This window comes from Megachile rotundata, chromosome 1, assembly GCF_050947335.1.
Source record: "Megachile rotundata isolate GNS110a chromosome 1, iyMegRotu1, whole genome shotgun sequence".
Classification (NCBI taxonomy): domain Eukaryota; kingdom Metazoa; phylum Arthropoda; class Insecta; order Hymenoptera; family Megachilidae; genus Megachile; species Megachile rotundata.
The window spans coordinates 16,874,682-16,900,500 of NC_134983.1; the positions used below are offsets into that span (position 1 = coordinate 16,874,682).

The following is a 25,819-nucleotide window of genomic DNA, read 5'->3' on the forward strand; positions in this document are numbered from 1 at the left end:
ATATTGATAATAACAGGAATAGTAAGGATAGTGACGATAAAAGTAGTAATATGCGTCACAATATTGATAATAATAGGAATAGTAAGGATAGTGACGATAAAAGTAGTAATATGCGTCATAATATTGATAATAATAGGAATAGTAAGGATAGTGACGATAAAAGTAGTAATATGCGTCATAATATCGATAATAATAGGAATAGTAAGGATAGTGACGATAAAAGTAGTAATATGCCTAATAATATTGATAATAATAGGAATAGTAAGGATAGTGACGATAAAAGTAGTAATATGCCTAATAATATTGATAATAATAGGAATAATAAAGATAGTGACGATAAAAGTAGTAATATGCGTAATAATATTGATAATAATAGGAATAGTAAGGATAGTGACAATAAAAGTAGTAATATGCCTAATAATATTGATAATAACAGGAATAGTAAGGATAGTGACGATAAAAGTAGTAATATGCGTCACAATATTGATAATAATAGGAATAGTAAGGATAGTGACGATAAAAGTAGTAATATGCGTCATAATATCGATAATAATAGGAATAGTAAGGATAGTGACGATAAAAGTAGTAATATGCGTCATAATATTGATAATAATAGGAATAGTAAGGATAGTGACGATAAAAGTAGTAATATGCGTCATAATATTGATAATAATAGGAATAATAAGGATAGTGACGATAAAAGTAGTAATATGCGTCATAATATTGATAATAATAGGAATAGTAAGGATAGTGACGATAAAAGTAGTAATATGCGTAATAATATTGATAATAATAGGAATAGTAAGGATAGTGACGATAAAAGTAGTAATATGCGTAATGGTATTGATAATAATAGGAATAATAAGGATAGTGACGATAAAAGTAGGAATATGCGTTATAGTATTGATAATAATAGGAATAATAAGGATAATGACGATAAAAGTAGTAATATGCGTAATAATATTGATAATATTAAGAATAATAAGGATAATGATGATAAAAGTAGTAATATGGGTAATAATATAGGTTAAATTGATAATACTAATAACAGGAAGGATAATAATTATAGTTCCACGATAATAGTAATAGTAACATGGGGAATGATATATGTTAGGTCTCCAGACCTAACCTGATACAACCTAACCTTAGTTCCTGACCTAACATGATCCGAACTAACCTTTGATCCTGACCTAACCTAATATAACTTAACCGTAGGCCTGACCTGACCTGTTGATTGTCTGTTATGTTTAAGAATGTAATGGAAAGGATTGTAAATAAGTACATGATTTCTTTTGTTTATTTATTGTAACTTCATAAATACATACAATTTGCAAATATATTTTGTAGAATTTTTAATTTATGTAACTCTTTATTGGCTTAATACTTTGTCGAAGACCGTGGCAGATTGTGTGTATATTCAATTTTGGAACTGAAAAATAAAAGCATTTATAATATCATTATATATTTATTGTTGTCGCACGATTTAATAATATTTTTACGTGAAAGTTAGAACATTGGTAAACCGAAAATGTGAATTGTAAAAATAAAAATTGAATAACTATTTATAATGTACAATTGTTGTGACTAAATATATGTGTAATATTAAAAAATAGGACTTACTTTGATTAAATGGAACGCAGAGATCCTTCCTCCACTTCAATGCTGTAAAGACTAGCTCGTCGGTCCGATAGCATGGCTTAAACTACTTTTGCCATCAGCGAAGTTTCTGTTGTAGTACCACGTATCACTGTTAGATGGCGCTGCGTCGACCCTTCATAAAGGGGCGTTCAGATTAGACAAGTACCTGTCAAAATAACCTAATGTGAACGACATTTAATTAAAGTTCCGCGTATCACTGCTAGATGGCGCTGCGTCAAACCTGCATAAGGGTGCGTTTAACATCTTTACTTTCTCAACAGATTTTTATTAGCTTTCTACAAGATCCTGTACTACAGCGCATACTAATATGTACATATTATTATGATAATTCCATCTTAGAATTAAGTGTTAATAATGTATCTATCTATTAATAAAATAAATTAAGTCATTTGATGTACGAAAGTGTTTCAAAATAAATATGTATAAATACATGTATTTGTATATTTATTTACTTATAAATCCCGTCATTCCAATCCCCAGAAATTGCCCTAAATTCTGAAAGATAAAAAAAAAAGCAAAATATTGATAATTTGTACCACGAGAAAAAAAAAATAGGCGAAGCACGTAGAATGATGACGTAATTTGTTTTTACGTATCCGTTAAGAAGTGTTCCTTAAGGGTTTTACTGTTTCTATCATTGTAAGTGTACACATACAATATTTTTCTGCCTTGTTTCTGTCTTTAATGTAAAGTAATGAATTGAAAAAATTAAAAACATTTTGGAAGCCTCATTTTTACAAGTCTTTTATAATTTATATATTTGCGCGCACTTTTAGCTAACATACTACTAGCGTCATTTAGCGATCATACGACGAACTATCGAAATAGAAAATGGCAATATCTGAGAAGTGTTAACAGATCCAAATTGTTAATAAATGTGAATATCATCCTCCACAATAAAACAACTTTACTATGAAGTTATAAAAATTAATTGCAAATAGACATTATCCACAAAAATAAAACAGAGATCGACTTCGCCTACAAATTAGATGCACCCATTGCCTCCAGCACTAATTACCGACGAAACGTCGAAAATGGCGGCGCGGATAAATCACCTACCGTGCATGCAGGTAAATTACCGATCGCAGTATTGGCGCTCGTGCATTACCCATCGTACTATAGAGTGATTTGAGAAATGTAAAAAATGTCAATTACATTATTTGTATTATTAGATTCATGACTGTAAATAATATATGACGTACTTTCAACCTTGCAGTTTTCAATTTGTGTTCTCCATATCTATCTAACTTTAATTTCCTTCTAAATTTCTCCATCGTACGTTTTTTACCGTTTCTCTATTCGAAAATTCGAAATATATCATCCATAAAAATATACGGTATGCGGAAATAAACTTTTCAACGCCAACCGTCGATAAAATTTTAAAAAATTCTTAACATCGATCGAGTCTAACTGCGATATCTCGATCTCGCAAAAATCTCGTTAGCGGAGTACTATCGCAATTATCGATCGATGCGAGTCGCGCAATGGTATCCTTTGGTAGTGGTGGTGTTCGTGCTGGGTTTTAACAAAAATTCGAATAAAAGGGTGTGTAAAATGCACAAACGGCATAACTCGGGGACTCTCGAGTTGGCCTCGGAGATGCTTCCAAGAATAATAAATGGTAAAAAACATCGGAATCCTGAGAAAATATCACCGAGTGGCTTAGTTGTCGCATTATCCACAGAGATGTCTATGCCCTGAGAAACGGACTGACGGACAGACAGACGTCTCTGTTAAGTTTTTGTGATTCCCGACGAAATGTTTGCAAAATTCGGGAACTCTCCGGAGCGTGCTTCTCTAGCTAGTGCGTGTTATTCTCTTGGATGTGTGATACCCTGTGTGCCAGTTTGTCGGTAGTTGTTATAATTTCTGGTGACGGTGGAAAAGTGTAAAAAAAAAATAGAGCAAACGAGGAGAGGAGAGCGCGTGTTTCGAGAGCTGCACTAGTGAGAACTCATCCGTAAGGCATTGTAACAGGCCCGTACCTTAGACGCGGGGTTATGTATTAGGGATGGACAGGAAACTATATATAGGAATCAACAGCTCTTCGAGCACTAGCGAGAAAGCCGACGTTTACGTTGAGCGCCGTCTAGTGGTAATGAGCATAGAAATGAGCCCACCACATCACCCCCTTTCCAGTGTTTGAACGTTGAATTCCGAGTTCCGAATTGGTGGTCCATCAAATCCCCATCTGCTGCTCGTGTTTGCATGGCGTCGTGTCGTACCGTAATGATGGAGAATTTTACCACTGAAGCAGAGTTCACAGCAAAGTCCGAATTATAAGCCGATCTCCTGTCGGTCCTAGGATGGGGCGACGTAGAAAACGCGCACAACTATTAGCTCGACGAGTCCCCGATCGAGAGTGGGCCCGACGTCGATCGGTCGTAGGGAGGGCGCGACAATCCGAGAGAGTTGTCATATCGTTACCGTCGAAACCATCCCAGGAGCGAGAGAGAGATCCTGGAGACTGCTTCCTAGAACGACAGCCAGGAGCGCGGAAGTCGGGTCGTGCGAGCAGCGCCTGGCGACGAAGCGGCAACTCTCTTATGTTTGCGCAGTGACTACAGATATAACAAGACTATGCATGCCTTTGTCCTCAAGGGAACATGAATCTATGACTCGGGAACGAGCGCCATCTACTTTATTTTAGTATAAAATTATGAAACACTTCATGCTGCAGCAGTTTAATACACTTAAGGGTAACAGTAGATTACTTTGATATCGACTGTATTATTTGAATTATACCATTGATGAGATACTGTTAAAGGTTGCCAACCTCATATGCTTTTCAAAAAAGTTGACGTTTTCTAACGTTCTGCGGCAAAAGGGGACACATCAGTAAACTGTATTGAATTATCATAGAATTTTATACGTACATGTTCAAGTTATGACTATTACTCATTGCGGCACGGTTAGAACAAAAAATTAACATTAAAAAAAGCTAAAGTTTGGATGAGGAACTCGAACTTACGTCCAATAAAACTACCAACCAGTCAAAATGACTGGTTTCAGATTTCTCATTTTATATCATAAAATTTTATTGTCGCGATTTTCTGGAAATGTCTGTTTTCATTCTTCGATAAGTGAGCATTTAATGTCGGTAGTTCTAAATTGTCGGTAGTTAAAAATTCTAGAACAGTAGTTATGTTAATATTATAATATCAAAATAGTGCTTCCACATCCACAATAAAATGTTGCACTTTTTGATCAGAGTGACTGTACAGTTCGATCGGGCCCTAGGCTTGGCTTACTGAACAGCGAACAATCCTTTTCAGCTTCAATAATCCAGATTTTCGGTCTGTATTAGCCTAAAAAGCGATGTTGCCGTATATACGAAGTTTCATTTGGCAACATTGCATATATTATACATATGTTGGCGAGATAAACGTAACGTCGAACGACAAGTTTTCGTTCACGATACGCATTTCTGCTATGATTGGTTCTTCGCACTTCCTAATCTGAAGTAACGCGCAGGCGTTGGTAACGTCAAAATAACTTGAAGCGTGTATACCTAGCGCACAGAAAGTTTTAGAAATTATTAAATACATTTTCAAAATTATATTTTTACTACTTATGCATGTATTGTTGTTCACCTTGTATATGATCACGATGTAAAAAGCAAAGCTACAGGGATACCAACTAGCTACGTGAATTGCTACGTTTCTCTCGTTTTAATAAAGTATATCTCCCTTTATTCTGCTCCAGTGGATAAGGTAGTTGCGTGATGTATGTGGTAAAAGATAAACGGGTAAAACAGATAGGACTGTCGATATAGCTGCTTTCTTCTATTTATCGAACCTCACCCTGGGGTCCTCGGACCCCAAAATCCATGACCCTTCGAGAACAAAGGCAAAGAGTAGGTACAACAAGAGGCGACACTCCGGGCGGCGCCTTTGATGTTCGGCAAAGCCTGTCCCTTTAAATTGGTTGTACAGACGAGCGGGAAATTTAAATCAAGTGAATGTAATTTTGTGTCACCCTTTAATAATTAGAAATTTGTCGTAAATTTTCTCTGTATTGCGAATATTAGCTTTCAAAGTATTTATATTAATTTTATAACATTGAAAAATTGAAAAAGAAAAAAATGTACTAAAATAATTATTCTACAAAATATATTTTAGCATTATGAAGAAATTACGAATTATTTATTACAAGAAAATACAGATAAATATGTTACAAAAAAATGGCAATATATTTATTACAAATAAATTACATATGATGTGCAGGTATAAACCATTCTTTACCGAACGCCATACTTGTACATTATGTACATTCGCTTTTCGGAGCACCGCATCGAAATCGTATCCCCACCCTGTTTCATTTGGCATGGGCATTTAAATTGGTTGTACAATTCTATCTCTCTCTAAAAGTAGTTTCTTTGTCAGAGTGTCGCCTCTTGTTATACCTACTCTTTGACAAAGGCATGCAAAGTCTTGTTATATCTGTAGTCAATGGTTTGCGATTCTCTTATGTTATTACAGTTTCCTACCAGTACGGACGCCACGCCGCGTGGTAACGCATCGAGACTGTTGTATCACGTCGAGACTTTTGTATTACATCTGTTATGTTTAAATAAACCGAAATAACGTGTCGCAGTGTGTTGTGTTTCTCTCGCTCTCGCGAGGTATGTAGGGTTCGATCCCCTACACCAGTCCGTGGAGATGTTTTCGTCGCCGGCATCTGTGGTGGGCGAGCCGTCAGGCTACGACTTTCAGAAAGAGGAGAACGCCGCCAAGTGGAAGGGAGTGTTTGTCAACTCCCTACGCAAGGTATTTTCTCCTTTCGAATTATTCCTATGAAAATTTCGATCAATCTACTTTCAGTTATGCCCTGATACTATCGATAAGCTCTCGTTGGTTTACGACATTGTCATTGTCACGCGTTTCACGTGCGAGTTTTTTATTTTCCTTCAGAATTCAGAGGACACCAGTATTTTGAAACACAAGATTGAACAAAACTGGTTTACAATAACAATATTGAAATAATCATTTTTGATAATTTGAATTATTATTTTATGACTAACGTATGCCTTTTGATGTTACCTTCTTCATTTGATCGATTCAAAGAATTTACAGTTAAGTAAAAATTTGTTCTTGATTCGATGTTCAGAATGATCGGTAAATGGAAAACAAGGAAAAGTAAATGAATCTATGCTACAGGCCAAAATGTTACTGTTATAATAAATATTTTGAAGATTAACAGATACATATTATTTTTACTAAGATTGTAATATTTACTATTGAATAAGTTATGCAGCTGTCTCGTCAAAATTAAGAATAAGAGACGTGTATCATTATTTATAAAGAAGTCAAGTTTACATACTTGAATCATCAGTTATTAACAAATCCTTGTAACTATTTATAATAACCAATGATTTGATTATATTTATATATCACATAAAGAGAATGATTGATTAGGGAACTATAATATCTTTTACCTAATATTAAAATTGTTAGAACACGATAATATAGAATAATAATTTTTATTGATAAAATATTTTTTTAAGCAGAAGATCGTATTTGAGTAATAGAACACTTATATGACACTTTTTGTGATAAATAACAATCACCGTAATTTAATAGACTATTAATATAAAATAGGTATTGGAACAAGTACATCCTAGTCTTGAAGCACGACAAGATGCCTTAGACTATGTTGAGAGTTTGATCTTGAGGCTTTTGGGAATGCTTTGTGGTCATCCTCCTCCACATACGCCTCAAGATGTAGAGGAAAGAGTAAGGCGTACATTTCCTACTCCCATCGATAGATGGGCACTTAGGGATGCGAGAGATGCCTTAGAAAAAGGAAAGAAGAAGTCACCGCTAGTTCTTCCAGTTGATAAAATTCATCAGTTGTTACAAAAAGTAATTACAATAAATAGATTCTATTTTATGTATATTTTAATTGCTAAATACATGTGTATTATAATTTCATATTTTTATATTAACAGGAAGTATTACAACAGAAAATTGATTTACAAGTTAGTCTTTTTGTGGTAGGAGTCCTGGAATACATTTCAGCAGATATTTTGAAGGTTGGTGAAACCTATCATTAGTTCTGTATCAGTGATTATTGGTAATATTAATTATATGAGCAAATATTAATTAAGAGTTCATTGATTATGATTACTCTTTTGTTTTATAAAATGTTTCTTTTTATGTTATTTCTGGTGTAAGTTTCTGAAAATGTTTAAGACTATTTTCTTTTCAGCTAGCTGGAAACTATGTCAAAAATATACGTCATGTGGAGATATCTTGTGAAGATATAAGAGTTGCAATGTGTGCCGATATGGTAATGTATCTCTTTTAGGAAATATGAAACATGCATCACACTTTCGTAATATTACTGATTTATTAACAGGTACTAATGGACTTGTTTTATCAAGATGATTATGCAGAGGGTCCACAAAGTGGTTTAGGCGCTGTTGTTTCTCAAACTTATGAAGAATCTGTTAGGGATCTCATACATGATGAACGTCATTATTTACGTGATCTCCATATGATCATTAAGGTAAGGCAGTTAATGAATAACATATATAATTGAACAAAATTAAATTTTCTTTTTTGATATAGGTGTTTCGGGAAGAAGTTGCAAAGTTAGCACAAGATAGAACTGAACTTGAAATACTTTTTAGTAATATTATGGATATTTATGATGTTACTGTAACATTGCTTGGTAGTTTAGAAGATATAATGGAAATTACAGAAGAGAAACAAACACCTACGGTTGGTTCATGTTTTGAAGAATTGGCAGAAGCAGAAGAATTTGATGTTTATATAAAGTGTGTAAACAATTATATCAATAATTAATCAAAAATATATATTTTTCTGGAATATTAATTATCACAATTGTAACATTAGGTATGCAAAAGATATTAATAGTCCAACTAGTCGGGAAGTTTTAGCAAATCTATTGTCAAGGCCTGAAGCTAATGCTGCATTACGAGCAGCAGGACATGGATTTAAAGAAGCAGTTAAATATTATTTGCCAAAACTTTTATTACAACCAATATGGCATTGTTTTTTGTACTTTGACTATATAAAGGTACTTTTTTTGATAATTTTATTACACACACGAATGAAATGATTTATATTGCTTTAATGATTTTATAATGGTATATCTAGGTTTTACATAAACGTACACCAAGTATAGAAGATGGTGAAACTTTGGAACAAGTACAAGGTCTTTTAAGACCACTACAGATGGAATTATTACAATCTATGGCAAGTCTTCCAAAAAAAGATACAGGCCTGCGAATGCAAAGTAGAGCAAGGAGGCAAGCAGCCTTAGAGAAAACTAGTGAATTACAAAAAACTGTTGATGGATGGGATCAAAGGGATGTTGGACAATGTTGCAACGAATTTATACGTGGTATGCAGAAGAAATATCACCTTTTTTGTATTTTGTTCTTAATATAATTTAGATTACATTATTAATATAATTTCTGTTTACAGAGGATATGTTAGGAAAAGTAAGTAACGGACGAAGGTTAACAGAACGAAAGGCTCTTCTGTTCGATGGTTTATTAGTTCTTTGTAAACCCAGTGGTGGCAAAAGAGTTAGCGTTACTGTTGCAGCAGTTGGTGTGGTGGGTCATCCACCTCATCAGGGCGAATTGCGTTTAAAGGAAAGATTTTTTATTAGAAAAGTTGATATTATTGATAGGGAGGATACTGAAGGTACATTCAGAAAACAATTCACGACATTGTAATTGTTAATTTGTGCAATTGAAATAATTGTTAAATGTATGGAATTATTTTTTTAGAACTAAAAAATGCCTTCGAAATTGCACCAAGGGACCACCCTAATGTTATTCTTGTTGCCAAATCCGTCGAAGATAAAAATAGTTGGATGGCGGATCTTGTAATGTTAAATACAAAGAGTATGTTAGAAAGAACTTTGGACAGTATCCTTTTAGACGAAGAAAGGAAGCATCCCTTAAGGTTACCTCCACCACATTTGTATAAATTTGCCGAACAAGATAGCCCAGAAAATATTGTTTTGGAGGCTAGAGAAAATGGAGGTGTTCCATTAATTAAGGGCGCAACTTTGGTTAAATTGGTAGAGAGATTAACTTATCATATATATGCTGACCCAGCTTTTGTACGAACATTCCTTACTACTTATAGGTTCGTGAATTGAAATCAAAGTTTGTAACTAATAAAATATTTATGAAAATGTTTAATAATATATTGATTCTTTCTCAGGAGTTTTTGCTCACCTCAGGAACTATTAACTTTGTTAATTGAAAGGTTTGACATACCAGACCCTTCGTTAGTTTATGGCGAGGAAGAAAAACCCTCTGGTTGTAAAACAACTGCAAGGGAAGATTGGAAAAGATATAGAAAAGAGTTTTGTCAACCCGTGCAATTCAGAGTTTTAAATGTTTTAAGACATTGGGTTCGTATTATCATTTTCAGTTCAACATATTTTAATCTCGGATTTTCTAATATTGATTTACATTTAATCAAAATTAGGTCGATCATCATTTTTATGATTTCGAACGGGATAGAAATCTTTTGGAAAGATTACAATCGTTTCTAGACACAGTAAGCGGAAAGTCAATGAGAAAGTGGGTAGATTCTGTAATAAAAATTGTGCAAAGAAAATGCGAACCTTCGGAACAACGACCTATAACATTTAGTTTCGAACGATCTCCCCCACCTATTGAGTGGCATTTAAAAGTTCCTGAAGAAGAATGGGGAATATTAACGGTAAAATTTATATTTTGTAAACATTTCATTTGTATTATGTCAATGAACAAATTAATGATTGTCTAAAAATTTCAGTTACATCCAATCGAATTAGCGAGGCAACTAACTCTGTTGGAATTTGAATTGTATAGAACTGTAAAACCTTCGGAATTAGTAGGGTCAGTGTGGACTAAGCGAGATAAAGAAAAGACATCTCCAAATTTATTAAAAATGATTAAGCACACGACAAACGTAAGTTGAATACGTACTAATTAATTTATGTGAGTTTATAGCTAATGTATTTAAACCACTAGTTTAGGTAATACAAAAAGATATTAAGAATACTGTTTTGTTATAGTTCACGCGATGGATCGAGAAAAATATAGTTGAAGCGGAAAATTTAGAAGAGAGAGTAGCAATTGTGTCACGAGCAATTGAAATCATGATGGTGCTTCAAGATCTTAATAACTTTAATGGTGTATTAGCAATTGTTAGCGCTATGGGTTCAGCGTCTGTGTTTAGGTTAAAATTCACCTTTCAAGTACGTTTCCTACATTATTTTACGCAATGTTCCTTATATAATATGAACTAATTATAAATTTTATCATGACTACAGCAATTACCTGCACGATTGGAGAAAGCTCTCGAAGAAGCACGAGAATTAAATAATAACGGTCGTTTTCGAAAATATCAAGAGAAACTACGATCTATCAACCCCCCATGTGTACCATTCTTTGGTAAGCAGTGAAAAATAAACTAAACAATTTGAATAAATGTTTACCGATACTATTGCTTGGTAGGCATGTACCTGACCAACATTTTACATATTGAGGAAGGAAATTCGGATTATCTGCCTGGAAGTCCAGAACTTATCAATTTTAGCAAGCGACGGAAAGTGGCAGAGATAACCGGAGAAATTCAGCAGTACCAAAATCAACCTTATTGTCTTTCACTTGAGCCTAGAATAAGGCATTTTATCGAAAACTTATCACCTTTCGATCCCAATATGAAAGAAGCTGATATAAGCAATTATTTGTACAATAAAAGCTTAGAAGTAGAACCAAGAGGATGTAGGCAACCGCCTAGAGTCGTAAGTCTTATTACAGTAGTTTGAAACAAGTGTCGTACTCTATACAACAACGTTTTTCTTACAAGTTGCTTGTTATGCTTACAGCCTCGTAAATGGCCAGACTTAAACTTAAAGTCACCGGGCATTAAAGCTAGAAGTTTAAGCGGGAAACTACCAGCTCCATTGCAAGCAGTAGCTTCCAGCGTGAGATTACATGATCCTCCACCGGAAGTGCAACCACCAGAGCTACCGGAAACTCCTCCGCATACTTCACACATCACAGTTTCTCACGTAGGGGACCACAGTGTCTTTGCACCTGTTTTACTAGGAGGTTCGTGAGCACTAACATAAAAAATCTAACCGCTGGATGCTTTTTATAAATTTTTTAAGTTTATAAATGACACACGGAAGTTTTATTTTGTTGCATAGTGTGCTTGGATAGGTAGTAGATGTACTTTACTGTTAATATAGGTACAGCTCAACCTCCAGGTTCACCAGGTCCTCTTAGCATGTCAGGACTTTCGATCAGTTCGCCGGGTAGTAGTCCGCAAATGGTATCTCCTGGTCACTTGCCTGTCCCGCATCATCAACCACAGAGTAGTCACTTCGGTTTTAATTCCGGTACGATTGGTGTAATGGGAGCTTTGACCGGTATGTCGTCGTCAAGTGGAAGTCCTGGTGCATCGATGCCACCTCCGCCATCTCCTAGCCACGTACCTTCTAATCAACCTCCGCCCCCTTTGCCACCCAGATCTCATAGGAAACGAGAAAGTTCTATTAGCGAGTCACCGCAACAGGTAATTTATTTACATTTAAAGAATTTGAAGAGCTAAAATTTTCAAATTAAAAAATTACAATTTCTACTTGTTTTTTTCTATGCAACTCTATTCAAGGTCATACAGTAAAACTTTGCTATAACGCAATAGTATGCAATTTAAATTCCATTCCTTTTCACAATATCAACGTTATAGGAAGAAGTCGTGATATATATATTACTGATTTATACTATTTATAATTGAATGCACAGGCGAGACAAGCTCCAAATGCACCAATGCTTCCCCCACGGGATAATACGTTTCCGCCGCCATTACCGCCACGAAGAGACTTGCCCCCAGTAACATTACCGCCTCGCCTTCCGTTGAATCCAAATTGTTCAGCGTTACTTGCGAGGCGGAATTCCACATTGGAAAACACATGTTCAAATACTGTTCATACACGAAGACACATGTCTTTCAATGGGCCAAGTCCTACGAAACTTCCACCTACGCAACCTAATGGTAAAATTTCTAACGAAACTACGTTCGATTTAAAATAAACGTAAATGTTATCATTTTAATGCAAAGTTCTACGCTTATTTCAAACAGGACATAAATTAAATTTTTTTCAATTAAAGAATAAGTGCATACAAAAGTAACTGTTTTGACACCCTGTATATTATTATTGTTGTACATTTACATCGTATATTATGTTTTAGGATCGGTAACACCTAGATTACCACCAAAACCGTTGCCAGGACGTCCACCAACCACCATGTTTAATTTCAATGCTCCTCCTGGATCTAGTTAAGTGTTAACATCTTCCTACCTCTAACCTAAATTAAAACACATCTTTTGGAAATCGAGATTTAGTCCAGTCAGGAGGATTAACTGAGTCGAATAACTTACTTGTACAGTGTGATTGTTACTGTAATTTCATAGAACTACGTAACTTTCTCACAGAAAGCTTTAAAAGATCATAAATTTTATTCGAGGCTTTGTATTAATGTATTTACCATAACAGTTTGCTACTTGAAACACGTGTAGTAAACTGGTAAATATATTAATACAAATCATTCAACACGAAAGATCATCTCTATATACGGCCTTTGCGTGATGAGATGCTGTTACATTCCTTTTTTTATCATTTGTCTTTTAACACACGTGACACTATTTTTATTGTAAGTTTATTTTTCGGAAGATATAGAATATTTCATCGTATATAGTATATTTTTAGAGATTTTTTTACCAAGCGAGTGTATAATCACTAAATAGAGGGCTTTTTGTATCTTGTTCAATTTAATGAACTCGGTTACCATTTATCATGAAAGACGTTTGAAACGAAAAATTTGTACCAATCGCTTGAACGACAAATATATTAATATCTAATGGTTCAAATCTACGATATATTTTTATAAATTAGACAATGTCAGCAAAATTTATCTGATAATTTTACACTTGAGTCTCGTATCGTCAGCACAATGAACATTAGTTTTAATACAACCATAAATTACAAAAGTAGGAAGAAAGATGAGGTACAAAGAATAATATAATTATAAATTTTGCAAATAGTGTACACTATAGAATCATTTAGAAACAATGTTAACAAGGGAGGCACACGACCTCCAGAACACTGAGTTCAAACTTGGCACAATTATGAGATCGAGAATAATAACTCGATCAGATTGTAGCGTGCACTTTTTCGAGATAAGAGAAAAATTTAGGTGCACAGTTTTCCATAAATGTAAAGTTTATCAAATACAGAATCCATTATAACCTAGAAATAAACATGCAAGCTAGCTATACGTTTTTGAGTACATATGTTTATGAAGCGTCTTATCACTAGTCTATAGTGGATTTTGTGTTTAATATAATTTAAAGAATTAAATAGAAAATGTGAAACTTTAAAAACTTAAGAAGTTTACAATATGAATCATAATATTTAGGTTAGCAAAGACAGTACCTTGCCATTGAACTAAACTAGTTTTAGATATAAATTTCTTCCATATTTTAGAAAAATGCATGCATTTTATACAATTTTTTTTAAGATCACATAATTGTGCAAAAGTTTGGAGCAAATCAATGTTCTGAATATTGTGTGTACATTTTATAAGCAAAAGATATAGTAATGTAACAATACCTTTTGCTGAGATTCCTTAAAAACGAAATAAGATAAAGTAACATAATTAGCACAAAGTAATAATATATCAATTACTAGAGTCTACGTTACAGTAGAACAGATTGTTACAAACGATTATATTTGTAGGCAAGTTAAGAGAAAAACGAAAAACGTTTCGCTTTTAAAAATTACATATAAAACGACGAGTTTCTTGATAATTTATCTTTCAACAGAATATATCTTAAATTAAACGATGTTGAATGTTTTATATTATAGTCGCTTTCGCGGACTATTAGGAATGTATGATACATTTCATCGCAGCCGTTTATTGAACAAATTAACGATGTCAAATTTGTTTAGTGTCGTCCATCAGATCTGAAGGAGATCCGACTGAATGGACTAGGTATCGATTTCGGTCTGAACGGTCTCCTTTTCTTTAAAACAAATCCCTATCTATCCCTCAACACAACTGTGATACACTTTTAGATTTTAAAAAGGAAACAGAAGACGCAAGAAAGTGCAGTATGGAATGATTCATAGGCCAATATACATATAAATCGAATCAATAGAAAGAAAAAAAAAAGAAGTAAATATGTACATGTATATTATTATAAATATATTCTATAGTAATTATTGTAATAATGTCAAGCGTAAGACGAAGAATGAAATATTGAAATTATGTACAATAAAGAGTATATTGTATAGATTTTTTTCAAGAATTTTTTATCCCTTTCTATAAGACTGTAAACATCGCAAAACAATTTATAACTCTCATTTCCTGTATTATAAAATTTGTATCTTTTTATGATGCACCATCTTTTAACAATTACTTAAAAATATTTACGTACATAACATCTAAATTTCTGTGTAACATGCTGGAATGGTTTATCAATAGAGACTTTAAAAATGATACACACTGTTGTTGTAAACGACTATACACGTATATACACAATTTTGTTTCATTAAGAAAGTAACGTTCAAACTTTCATGTTAAAAAGTTACAAGATCAAAAAGTCTGGAACAATAAGTTTTGCTATATTATCAAGCAACACTCTATTCATACATCGTCAACAATTCTATCTATAATTATAAGAATAAAATATCATCTTCGAAAATAGAGAATTGCATTTTAAATATTTGTAAAAGAGGTAATACTGATAACATTGGTGTCGTAAATCACACACATATATCATTGATCTCACGAGCATTAAGTGTTCAAGTCTTTCTAAGTAATTATTAACACTTTCCTTAACAGCGTACATTCAAGAAGCATCAAAAATTATTTTTGGCTTTCCATTTCAAGTACGTATTCTTCTTTTGTTTTTATGTATTTCTAAGATATCACAATTATTGTTTGTACTTACTTTGTTCTTACATTAGTACTTACCATAACTGTACATAGGTAGAACATACGTACGGTAGAACTAATACACTTTTGCACAAATAAATTAAATATTCTAAGAATGTTTTTAAGTACACTTCTCAAAGAGAAAACGTAATAGTCTCATTACGTTAATAGTCTCACTAAGTGGTTAATTAGGAAAGTTATGTAACTTCCCATACAGTCGAACCATCGCTGTTCCTGTTTTGTCTGGAAGCTACATCAACGTGAGCATCCAAACCATCGCTCAGTTTGCTGAACCGTCTGGCCCAACTACCTCTACCACCACCTGCAGCTCTTCCAATGCTTCCTGCTTCTCTCAGCATGGAGAGGATGTCATCTTCGTCTTCTCTGCTCTTCAAACCTTTTTCATATTTGGCCTCTTGAGCGAGTAAGCGCTCCCGTTGCAATTGTGTAGCCAAAGCTTGAGGCACGGCTGGTATAACGTAACTCATTATACCCGTTAAAGCAAAAACCTAATTCATACATTTGAAGTATTAATACAATCAGTTGTTTGTCAAGCATCTATCTTACAATTTAAATTGAATCGATAAGTGCAAGTCTAAAATTAGCCATGTAACGAAAGTGCACTGTACTCGTGACCTAACACTTACGAGATGCTCAAAAACAACAACGAAGGCTAAACGAGCCGCGAAGACGTGCCAATATTGTGGGCTAAGTCCGTACGGATCTGTCCGATGATCCGGTCCATTTCTATAGCCTCTGTATTGACAAGTTTCCGGATGCTTCGACTTCATATCGCTCTTCATGTCTTCTCGATAATCAGATGTATTGAATTCCGACAGAGAACTGTCGATATACCCTACTAAATCGTTCGTTGGTGAATAAACAATCGCGTACACGCTGCGTGGAATGAAATCCGATGTGTAAGCAATAACGAATGCCTGTAAACCAAATTGTTATTGAATATCAAAAGAACTGAATCATTATGGTAAACGCATGTTAGATTACTAATTAAAAACCTTGTATTGATTCTGCTATTACATACATTTGATACTACTGCAACATAAGTCACCCCTCGAAGTATACCGAACCAAGCGCCTATATCTTCCACCCTCTCTGCCAACGGTCTCCTTGCTTCTTTCACCATTTTATAAGCGTCCAAACGTATCTCCGCTATATTATTTAGTAGTGCAAACAACGGCGCTAATGGAAAGGCGGCAACGAACAAGGTCACGAATCCATACTGCAAAACTGCACACCGGGAAATGATATAAAAATATGGATATTCTAATATAGAGTGCATATAGTAACACTGCACTGTGTAAAGAGAATTTAATGTGTTGAAGCTTGTTAAAATATTACTGACTCATTTCTAGATATTCATCGAACAAAGCAAGTCTGCCAGGATCTTGCAATTGATAATCCTTCTCCCAACAAGTGTACTGGCGATCGTGATCCTTAGTAGCGGATACGTGATTCCTTTTGCGCCACCAATTCCTCAATTTCGGCGACAATATCTCCACAAAATTGTTAAAACACTGTTTGCCCACCATTATAATAGCAAGTTGTATGCAAACTTCCGATAAACAACCAGCTGGATCGCACACGTCCGTTTTTATGCGAAAGAACTCTGAAGATCTTGCGTCAGCGTCACCCGGATGAACGAAGAACCTCCCCTATGAATAATTTTCTTGAATGTTTTTGGTTCCACAAATAATGCACGTAACTCGTTATTCTGACAAACCTTGAAGAAGGCGATGTAAATGAGAGACGAGTAGAAATTGACAAATTCGAAAAGAAATATCTTGAAAGTGAAACTAGACTCGTATTCAGTCTGGGTTCTAGGGTTCTCCATGTTAACCATCCATCGTGCTAAACGATGATACACTCGCGTAAGTAACATAATGATTATCAAGTTCACAAGAGCAGCAGTGATAGAGGTGAAGATTTTTGCGTGTTTTTTTAAGAATGATCCTCCACCACTGTAAAACACCGACACGAGTGATATACGATAGATAATGGTTCCCAGTACGGCACCCAGAACCACGCATATCTAATAACATTATATTTATATTAATCCTTAAAGTTAATGCAAAGATATTGACACAGAATCTTAAAATAATTATATAAAATTACCATAAAAAATACTATAGAACCCGTGGCACAGAAACGTAAGGCTTTAGACCACGTTGGTAAGTAAGGCTCCCTTTCCCTAGTTACAGGATTTATTCGAAACGTCTTTACCGTGGTTTCAAACTCGGGTCTAGGCTCTTCGTCACTTTCAACGTTCTGGAGATCCCATTCCCAAATTATCACAGCCTGCCTTCGTTTCCATAATTCGAGAAAGGTTGTAGCTACAAAAATGTTTCTATAAAGCATAATTCTTCGATGGATACAGTTATTATTACTTCGAACGCCGTACCCCAAAATGACATAAAAATAGCGAAAAATACGGTAGCAGGATTGTCGAATAAATAAGTTAATTTTGAAAATATGCAAGACTCGCCAAGTGTCTGGTAATCGCACGCTTTATCGCAAAGAGGGCATAATGTGATATTTCCTGGAAAAAATGAATTGTGTAAATAGAAGTATTAAATACATTAAAATTAATAAAAGTGTTTGAATTATTACCTGCTATATTAGAATCACATATCTCTTTACTCGGTATATTATCAGGGCTGTCCATGCTTCCTACACCATACATGAAACACAACAGTCCAACAATTGCTGGGGGATACAAGCATTTCGTGTAAAATCCTAACCATGCAAAATACAGTGCCACTTTCTCCCCAAAATATCGCCTAACTAACCACAGAGGTTGTCTTTTGTACCTACAATACCACGTATTTTAAAATTAAAACTTTGCAAATAAAAACTTGTATTCATTTGGTAATGGTAAATTACCATTGAGAAGGTCTAGCCCATATTAAGTATAACAAATGCCTATCAAGAATTTCTCCATTGAGCCCTGGTTTATTGTAAGGTCCCTCGTGTAAAGGATAACAATCGAGGTAAGTACCATCAGCCAGAAGTCGACGAATGCCGGACTTCTCATGAGTTTCATCGTACCTTGCTCTCAACAGTATTTGCATCACTATTAATGACCTTTGAGCAGGCGTGTAAGCTGTATCCCTATCTTTTACTACAAATCTAGGTAGTTAAGAAGAACGAAAGTATTGAATCCAAGATTAATTATTTCATTCATTCTCCTTACTGTCTTTGTATTTAGTTACCTCTCTTCTCGATCCCCAGAGTCGATACTATCATAAAAACTCGGTTCTTCAGCGTATTTTTTAGTATCCCAAGTATGCAGCTTTTTTATCCAACTTATACACCGCGTCCACTTGTCCCAAAGTTTCGGTCTCTGCTTCGCATTCTCATTGTCCTGTTAATGGAAATAAGGAGTTTCATTATCAGTACAGAAAGTCATAGTAATTGTGTCTTGTTCTATATGATTTTAACATACGTAGCAAGTAACAAAAATATTGTACATATGATCGTGTTCTAACGCACCCAAGCTTTAACAGAGATCGTGATAAACCTTTTAGTAGGTAGTTTCAAGTTCATCACTTCGGCATATTGAATTTTAGTCTTCCATGGAATATGTAGTTTTAAAAAATACGTTTTCCTATCAAAAGAGTTCTCCTTTGGTTCTAGTTCTAATTGCAAACCCTCTTTCAGTAGATTCTGCTGAAAAACCCGTCTTTGTTCTTTTCGACGCGCTTCTAATTCAGTCAACACACCATTGTTATCTTCTTGGTACACCAACACCATGTCGATTCGTCTACGACCATCTCTGCAAACGCAATATTGCATGTAGTAACTTGTAATGAACGTAATCAGTGACTGGTCCATTTTATTTTTGGAACGAAAACAAAATAGTTATAAGTGTACAGAGGTACGACTAATAATATCGTTATAAAAGGGCACTTGATCTAAAATTAAATACAATCAGGATGAAAATATGTTTCGTTTGACGTGAACTTATTATTAGGTATAGATTTAATTAGTTTTTAGTTACAACTGGAAAATAATATTGTGCACCCCGCGTGATGGTATGATTTATCGACAATTACATTTTGGTAAAGTTTAGTTAACGTTTGGACAATGTAAATTTAACATAAAATAAAAATCATAAAGTTAGTGCAAATACTGTGCACTTTTATGCCGACAAAAAGACGTGCATCATTATTATCAATGTTAATACATTTTATTTACAAATGCATATATAAAGGTTATAATCACAAGTGGTGTTTTTTTACGGTGCGTAACAGATTTATCGAGTGCCACAAATCTTATGTTACACACCGAAAATAAAGAGTTTCGGGATCTACTTCCGTTTCTGAAGACGAGTCCTTTCGTAACAGAGAATCTCTGGGTATATCGTCCGGAAATATTGGTGGGTCCAATAATGGCGGAGAATCTTCTGGAGTTGCTGGCGCCGTTAGCTTAGGACCTACGGATATTAATGATGTCTTCAAGTTCTGCTTTTAAGTTACTAATTACTATTGACTTCGTTATTTCATTAATTCTTTCATTTCATATTGGCACCTTCAGATGTAGGCATCTCCGAAATAAGACTACTTGTAATTCCTCAAATATCGAAACATTTTAGTATTTGTATTATATTTATACTTAATATTTCAATTAATATCTAATTAATATTTAATATTTCAAAATACCCTTAATCATGGTGACCCGGCTTACATTCGAACGTAGTGACATGGAACTGATTTGTTTTGCATTTGACCGTAGACTCGAAATGAGGGTATAAAGAATATTGTGTCTATAGAGTAATAAATTGTTAGATTTGGCATTTACTATGTTCGGTGCTATTTAACTTTTCCTTTGAGATCTAATGATCATATAGTCTTCGTGACCATGTTGAAGTTACACGTTACGCATATAATATTAACATGATTCGTGACATAGTGACATTCGTATAGTATGTATATTGATCGCAGTTTATTGACTTAGGCCTATTTCTATCGTAACATGCTATGAATACTTATCTATAGGTATCGGCTGTTTAAATTCATAGTTATACTATGCACTTCGTAATATAGTTCACTAAGTTTCTGTATAAAGTCTATTACATTTTCTATAATTCTTCAACTACCTCTTTACCCTATGCAAAATGTCATACATCGATCAGCTAAATTATTTTCACGATGTGAAGATAATGACTTATAAGTGACCTTTCTTTCAAATTCCTAAATTCTAAATTTTATTCTCAGAATCATTTCAAACAACATGAAGTGAAACATAACACGACTCATTCCAAACTTACTTCTATTTTCATAGAGCCGTACATAATGAGAGTCGTTTGAAACTTACCAAACGCATCTCGAACGGTCAGGTTTGCTCCTGCGGGATAAACACTAGTTTTAGATAATTTACGATGGTTTTTCGGCGAAGCGGATTGAATTCCATTTTTATCCATCTGGTATATCATATCTTTACTGTTCTCAACAGCATGTGTGTTTCTGTTCACGCGAGATGAAGACGATTCTGTCGAAGATCTTGTTCTTTGGGGTGATGGACTCCCTGATGGTACTCTTGATGATACATTTTCCGTTTTTGTATTTGAATCTGAATCACTTTGGCTAACCTCGACAAAACTATTTGTGTTATTAGTGGATACGCTCTGCCGCCTGCTGTGATTGCTCTACAAAAAATAATCAAGTAATCATTGTGTTATAATCTTATTATTCTCAACTATGATTAATATACCAGGTATGATCAAGTGGTGGCTCGCAAATCACGTTCAGCTACCACTTTAATGAGTCACAGACAAATACCTAACATTCTACTTATGTGATGCTATTAGACATCTCGTATACCTCACAATAAAAATTTCCAATCTCTCAAATTTGTTAATTTCCAAATTTTTAAATACCTAAATTCTGGAATCCCAAATTCTCATATTCCCAAGTCCCTAAATATTTAAATTCCCAAATTACTTAATTACTAAATTTAAAAATGGCGTTGGTCGACGCTGTAACGAGTCCCCGAGAAATTCTTTCAATTCGTGCCAAGTAAAACTCCATTACGATATTATGGAAACTATTAATAGCAACTTTAATAACAATACATGCTGTGCGTTTCACTGTTTCGTGCATCCACTATTCAAAGTTTAATCCACTGCGATCTTATTGTTCGTCAGGATCGATGAAACGAACAACATTTACAGTCGGTGTAGAAAATATTTGTACATCCTCTAAAATAGAATAACTTTTTTCCAATTTAGAAGTTAGTGATCTTAAAAATTTCTATATTTGTAACTATTCAGTTTGAAAATTTGTAAATCTTTAAATTAAAAAAATGTTAGTCTCTTTTATAGGACGCACGAATACTTTTTACAATAACTGTAGCTTCGGATACCACACACTTCGTTAACATTTCATAATTTCACTGAATAATTCAGTAAAGCGTGCCTCGTTTTTCTATTGTGGTACGCAATTAAATTGATAATCTACATGGTCGGGTTTTATTATTTAAAATATCTTCGCAGTTAAAATTTAAACTCGCGATGCGAGTTTTTAAATATTCACCACCATTTTCTGTTTTTATTTAGGGATAATGGAGATCTAGAGATATAGGGATAGAGTGTTATAACAAATGATAGAATGTTACATCGTCATTTTCCTACGGAAATTTAATGTGCTTTTCAGCGTACATATATGCAATACCTGTGTTTCATCTTCCACTTGAAGTCCACTATTGTCCATTGTGTTCGATGATACTTGATAAACAATATCGGGAACAATCACCAGTAATTATTAGAAAAAATGACATTTTTATGATGATGAGCCAAATCGATGTTGCCATCCTGAAAATCAGGACAATCATAAATAAGTGCGCACCGATTAAACACGTGACAATATAGCGCGTGGCGATACAACACGGCGTATGAAGGGTAACGTGTGACAATTCAGCGCGTCTCAGTTGTAACTGCGGATAGTAGAATTAACGTTATTAGCTTTTCTAATATCCTGATATCAACTGCTAATCGCAAACTGTAATAACAATTCCTTTCGTGACAATTACGATCAAATTAATTTCATGATAACACAAAAGTCTGTAATTTTATAGACACTTATAAAGTCATGAAACAAGAAGGGAAGTGTAACCATTAGATAATTAAGTATGAAAAGTTATGATAAATGATACAATGCATTTTAAATGGTTCTCACATTTTTCAGTTAATAAATGAATACAAATAGAGGTCAGTCATTGCATGCTAATTGATCAATAGTATTACGTCCAGCAATGAGCGATAGCCGGAAAAGTTAGTTTCCGATTCGATCGACATTCGTACGTAAAACTAGCAGTAATCACTTCTGATCGCTCATCGTTAAGTAAACGAAGATCGATTACAGTTTGAGACTGTGACCTCGCCACGAGTGGACGCTCTTTCTCAATTATGAATGGAACACTAGCTATTTATTCTATAGTTATCACCTTTCTCGACCTAGGGAGGCTCGTATGCCCTTGGCCGACGTGAAGACCTGCTGACATTCCGGTTAAGTCCTATTCGACGGACTTAAGGTAGGTCTATGGATTCGTTGCACCAAACGGAAACTCGCGGACAGTTATATATGACCCCTGTATTTTGGCGTCTCGACGAATAGATTTCGATTTGAATCCATTACTGTCCGCTTCTGATCTTCGATAATTTTTTATTATGCTCCAAGAACTTCAAAATTTTATTCAGTCACGTCTTCAGCGAAAGTGAAGTATGTCGTCAAGGTATAACAAAAATAATTGTAAATACACTTTGCGAAAATATAATTTAAAAATCTGACGATGTAATGTATAAACTGACAACACGTAGATCACATCTCAATGTCGATCGCAAACATTGCACAAAACTTCTTTTTAACTTGTCGGACCTTCTGATATCCTGAAAAGCCGTTGTTTTTTCTTGAAGACATATTCTTCCCTTAAAGGGATAATTTTCTCATAGGGAACACTTGGAGCACCAGCGGTAATCACATCTACTTAATTGAAATCGATCAAACCATTTGCTGCTTTTTAAACTAACGATTAGCAAAGATTTCACATTTTCGAACTACAAAGGTATCCTTTACGATGTTCGTGCTTGTCAGGTGACGCCGCTTGCTTCCGCCGCAATACTGTGACACATACTGACCTCCTCGTGGTAGGATGATACTTATATATTGCACACATGGCCATGCGTGTGTTATTTACGAATAGTAACTATACACATACCTTTGCACGAATAGGCACACGTGTATTCGCGAGCGTGGTTCGTGTTTCGATATTCTTCCACATATGTTCATACTAATTCGTCTGCGCTCTACACAAACTAAATAAACGTCATTTCATTCAGGTGTGTGTGTATGTATGTGTGTGTAATGGATGACTATGAATGTTTTTCATACAGATTTGTCATCCTCTTCATACATTATGTTACCTCGCGTATAATAACCTCAACGGTAACGTTGCTTTTGGAAACACTTTTTCCCTTTTTACGTTGGATGTTATGTACAAGCAGAAATGTATAGATACTCGATACATCGTATAGAATCTATACGTGATACAATTATTGGTATACATGTCTTACACACGTGAAAGGATATCAAGGATTTTAACCTTTGTATAGGTCTGCGATCGACGAATGTAATGAGACAATACGGTTTTCGGATCGCTATGGTTACAGAACGAGCACAACACATGTTACGTATCGTGATCATATATGTACATGTGTATCACATTGTCGAGTGATTTTCTTGCGAACTTGAAATACTAGCAGAGGGGTGAATACGTGTTCATATGCGACATAGACATTCTGAAATAACAAGTTTTACAATTATGTAGAAATAACGACCACTGTGTATCGAAAAAGTTTATCTTATTTTTTAATACAATGTTTCGAAAATTTTTGTAATACTTATTTTTTATTATTAATTACTTGGCGGTGTTACACTATACCATGCTACTATATTGTCATTGTACTTATTCATTTACTATTTTATTATTCCACTATTTTTCTGGTTCACTGCTTGTTAAGGTATATATAAACTAGATAATTTGTTTTAAACTAAGTACTTACGTGGATGTGCGCAGTCGATTTTCCTAAAATAGTATTTTATATAGATTCCTGACATCGTGCATAATTTCCCTTCGTAATTACATCAGTCTGAAAATTACATAGAAAATTTTTTAGCGAAGTAGTTTGTAATAATTAATATCAATGTTATAATCCTGTAATAGTTTTGTAACTTCAACGCAATAATAAAAAAAATGTAGAGACAGAAACATTAAAACAAGTTTTAATAACAGTCGTACGGTGCCAGATGGTTATTAGATAGATGTCTATCAGATAGGTAATTGCCTACAAGTAATTGTCTACCTAATTGTATTTCGACTACAATTTTATACATATCAATTTCGAATCCACAGTATGCTAGGAAATAATTTTTAAACAAACAATGTAAAATGTAAAAAATTATTGGAATATACAAGATAAAATTAAATGTAGATTATCGCTTTAGCGGATATTAAACATATAAAAATAAGATATGGAGTTTACCGGTACTTGTAAAAGATCACCGAAGTCAAGTGAAGTAAATTGGACATGATTCACCTAAATATGGGTGGGTGCTATGTACTATTATCATAAGAAATAGAAAAATTAAAGTAATAATCAAAAAAGGCATTTTTAATAATTAGAAAGATAAAAATCAAAGACGTTAATAGTACGTTGAGCAATAAAGCAACGTGATTTGTTAGCGCCGCCATTTCTTCAGGAATAACCAAAAATGCAGAAATATGAATTAAAAATAAAACTTGATGACAACTACGCAACATTTATATGTTCTTTGTTAGTCAAATTATTAAAGTATGTTGTAATAATACGTTATTTTTAAAGGGAAACACTGTATTTTGTTTATAGAAATTTAGTACTGTATCCGATACGTTTAACTGTACCACAACTTTGAATCTACTCGGCGAGTCAATTAAGAAATTATTGACCGTAATCAAAATCATTATTTACAAAAATGCAAGAGTAGGTAATAAAAATAAATAAAAAATTTAAATAGTACATAAAATAATGCGCTAATTGATATAAGTAATTCGCGTGAGGAATATTAACTATCTAATTTTTAATGTATCGCTTGATCAAAGATGTAGCGTCATTCGCCATATTTA

General features: G+C 34.1%; 2 protein-coding genes and 1 long non-coding RNA gene across 18 annotated transcripts; 1 reads left to right on the forward strand and 2 right to left on the reverse strand.

The window, feature by feature from the left end:
• Window positions 1–1,286: 1,286 nt before the first annotated feature.
• LOC105664085 (uncharacterized) lies at window positions 1,287–5,569 on the reverse strand. Its single transcript, XR_001097374.2, has 4 exons — window positions 5,253–5,569; window positions 3,780–5,170; window positions 1,621–1,804; window positions 1,287–1,429 (listed from the first exon to the last, which is right to left on the reverse strand). It is a non-coding gene; the product is annotated as an uncharacterized LOC105664085 (long non-coding RNA).
• On the forward strand, window positions 2,981–15,001 carry Sos (Son of sevenless). Of its 9 annotated transcripts, none has more exons than XM_076533908.1 (21): window positions 2,981–3,754; window positions 6,141–6,428; window positions 7,260–7,523; window positions 7,610–7,693; window positions 7,870–7,950; window positions 8,020–8,169; window positions 8,232–8,440; window positions 8,520–8,703; window positions 8,784–9,030; window positions 9,114–9,338; window positions 9,425–9,788; window positions 9,867–10,059; window positions 10,137–10,373; window positions 10,449–10,604; window positions 10,711–10,893; window positions 10,969–11,089; window positions 11,153–11,442; window positions 11,527–11,752; window positions 11,893–12,218; window positions 12,449–12,698; window positions 12,896–15,001. In XM_076533908.1, the coding sequence occupies exons 2-21, from the start codon at window positions 6,321–6,323 to the stop codon at window positions 12,985–12,987; spliced, it is 3,990 nt and encodes a 1,329-aa protein (XP_076390023.1). In that variant the 5' UTR covers window positions 2,981–3,754; window positions 6,141–6,320; the 3' UTR covers window positions 12,988–15,001. The 9 variants fall into 9 exon arrangements, with proteins under 9 accessions (XP_076390023.1, XP_012152419.1, XP_012152420.1 ...); XM_012297029.2 differs by having other exon boundaries at window positions 2,981–3,619; XM_012297030.2 differs by having other exon boundaries at window positions 2,981–3,280.
• LOC100874833 (anoctamin-4) lies at window positions 11,152–25,648 on the reverse strand. 8 transcript variants are annotated; one of them, XM_076533995.1, is made up of 16 exons: window positions 25,200–25,648; window positions 24,720–24,806; window positions 22,333–22,472; window positions 20,978–21,308; window positions 19,949–20,096; window positions 19,154–19,436; window positions 18,874–19,025; window positions 18,545–18,790; window positions 18,272–18,471; window positions 18,063–18,200; window positions 17,777–17,994; window positions 17,385–17,693; window positions 17,007–17,316; window positions 16,686–16,891; window positions 16,291–16,581; window positions 11,152–16,152 (listed from the first exon to the last, which is right to left on the reverse strand). In XM_076533995.1, the coding sequence occupies exons 3-16, from the start codon at window positions 22,369–22,371 to the stop codon at window positions 15,841–15,843; spliced, it is 3,183 nt and encodes a 1,060-aa protein (XP_076390110.1). In that variant the 5' UTR covers window positions 22,372–22,472; window positions 24,720–24,806; window positions 25,200–25,648; the 3' UTR covers window positions 11,152–15,840. The 8 variants fall into 8 exon arrangements, with proteins under 8 accessions (XP_076390110.1, XP_076390107.1, XP_076390119.1 ...); XM_076533992.1 differs by lacking the exons at window positions 24,720–24,806; window positions 25,200–25,648 and adding exons at window positions 23,105–23,972; window positions 24,049–24,455; XM_076534004.1 differs by lacking the exons at window positions 24,720–24,806; window positions 25,200–25,648 and adding an exon at window positions 23,105–24,455 and having other exon boundaries at window positions 20,978–21,007; window positions 21,104–21,308.
• Between the last annotated feature and the right edge of the window lie 171 nt (window positions 25,649–25,819).

Excerpts from the sequence above, each read along its gene's own strand:
- Sos (XM_076533908.1), top strand. The coding sequence starts at position 6,321 with ATGTTTTCGTCGCCGGCATCTGTGGTGGGCGAGCCGTCAGGCTACGAC. Across the intron at positions 7,694-7,869 it reads TTTCAGCAGATATTTTGAAG|CTAGCTGGAAACTATGTCAA; the intron begins GTTGGTGAAACC and ends TTTTCTTTTCAG. Across the intron at positions 8,441-8,519 it reads GAATTTGATGTTTATATAAA|GTATGCAAAAGATATTAATA; the intron begins GTGTGTAAACAA and ends TTGTAACATTAG.
- LOC100874833 (XM_076533995.1), bottom strand. The coding sequence starts at position 22,371 with ATGGACAATAGTGGACTTCAAGTGGAAGATGAAACACAG. Across the intron at positions 19,026-19,153 it reads CGATCTCTGTTAAAGCTTGG|GACAATGAGAATGCGAAGCA; the intron begins GTGCGTTAGAAC and ends TTCCATTAACAG. Across the intron at positions 17,694-17,776 it reads GTTCTATAGTATTTTTTATG|ATATGCGTGGTTCTGGGTGC; the intron begins GTAATTTTATAT and ends TAATGTTATTAG.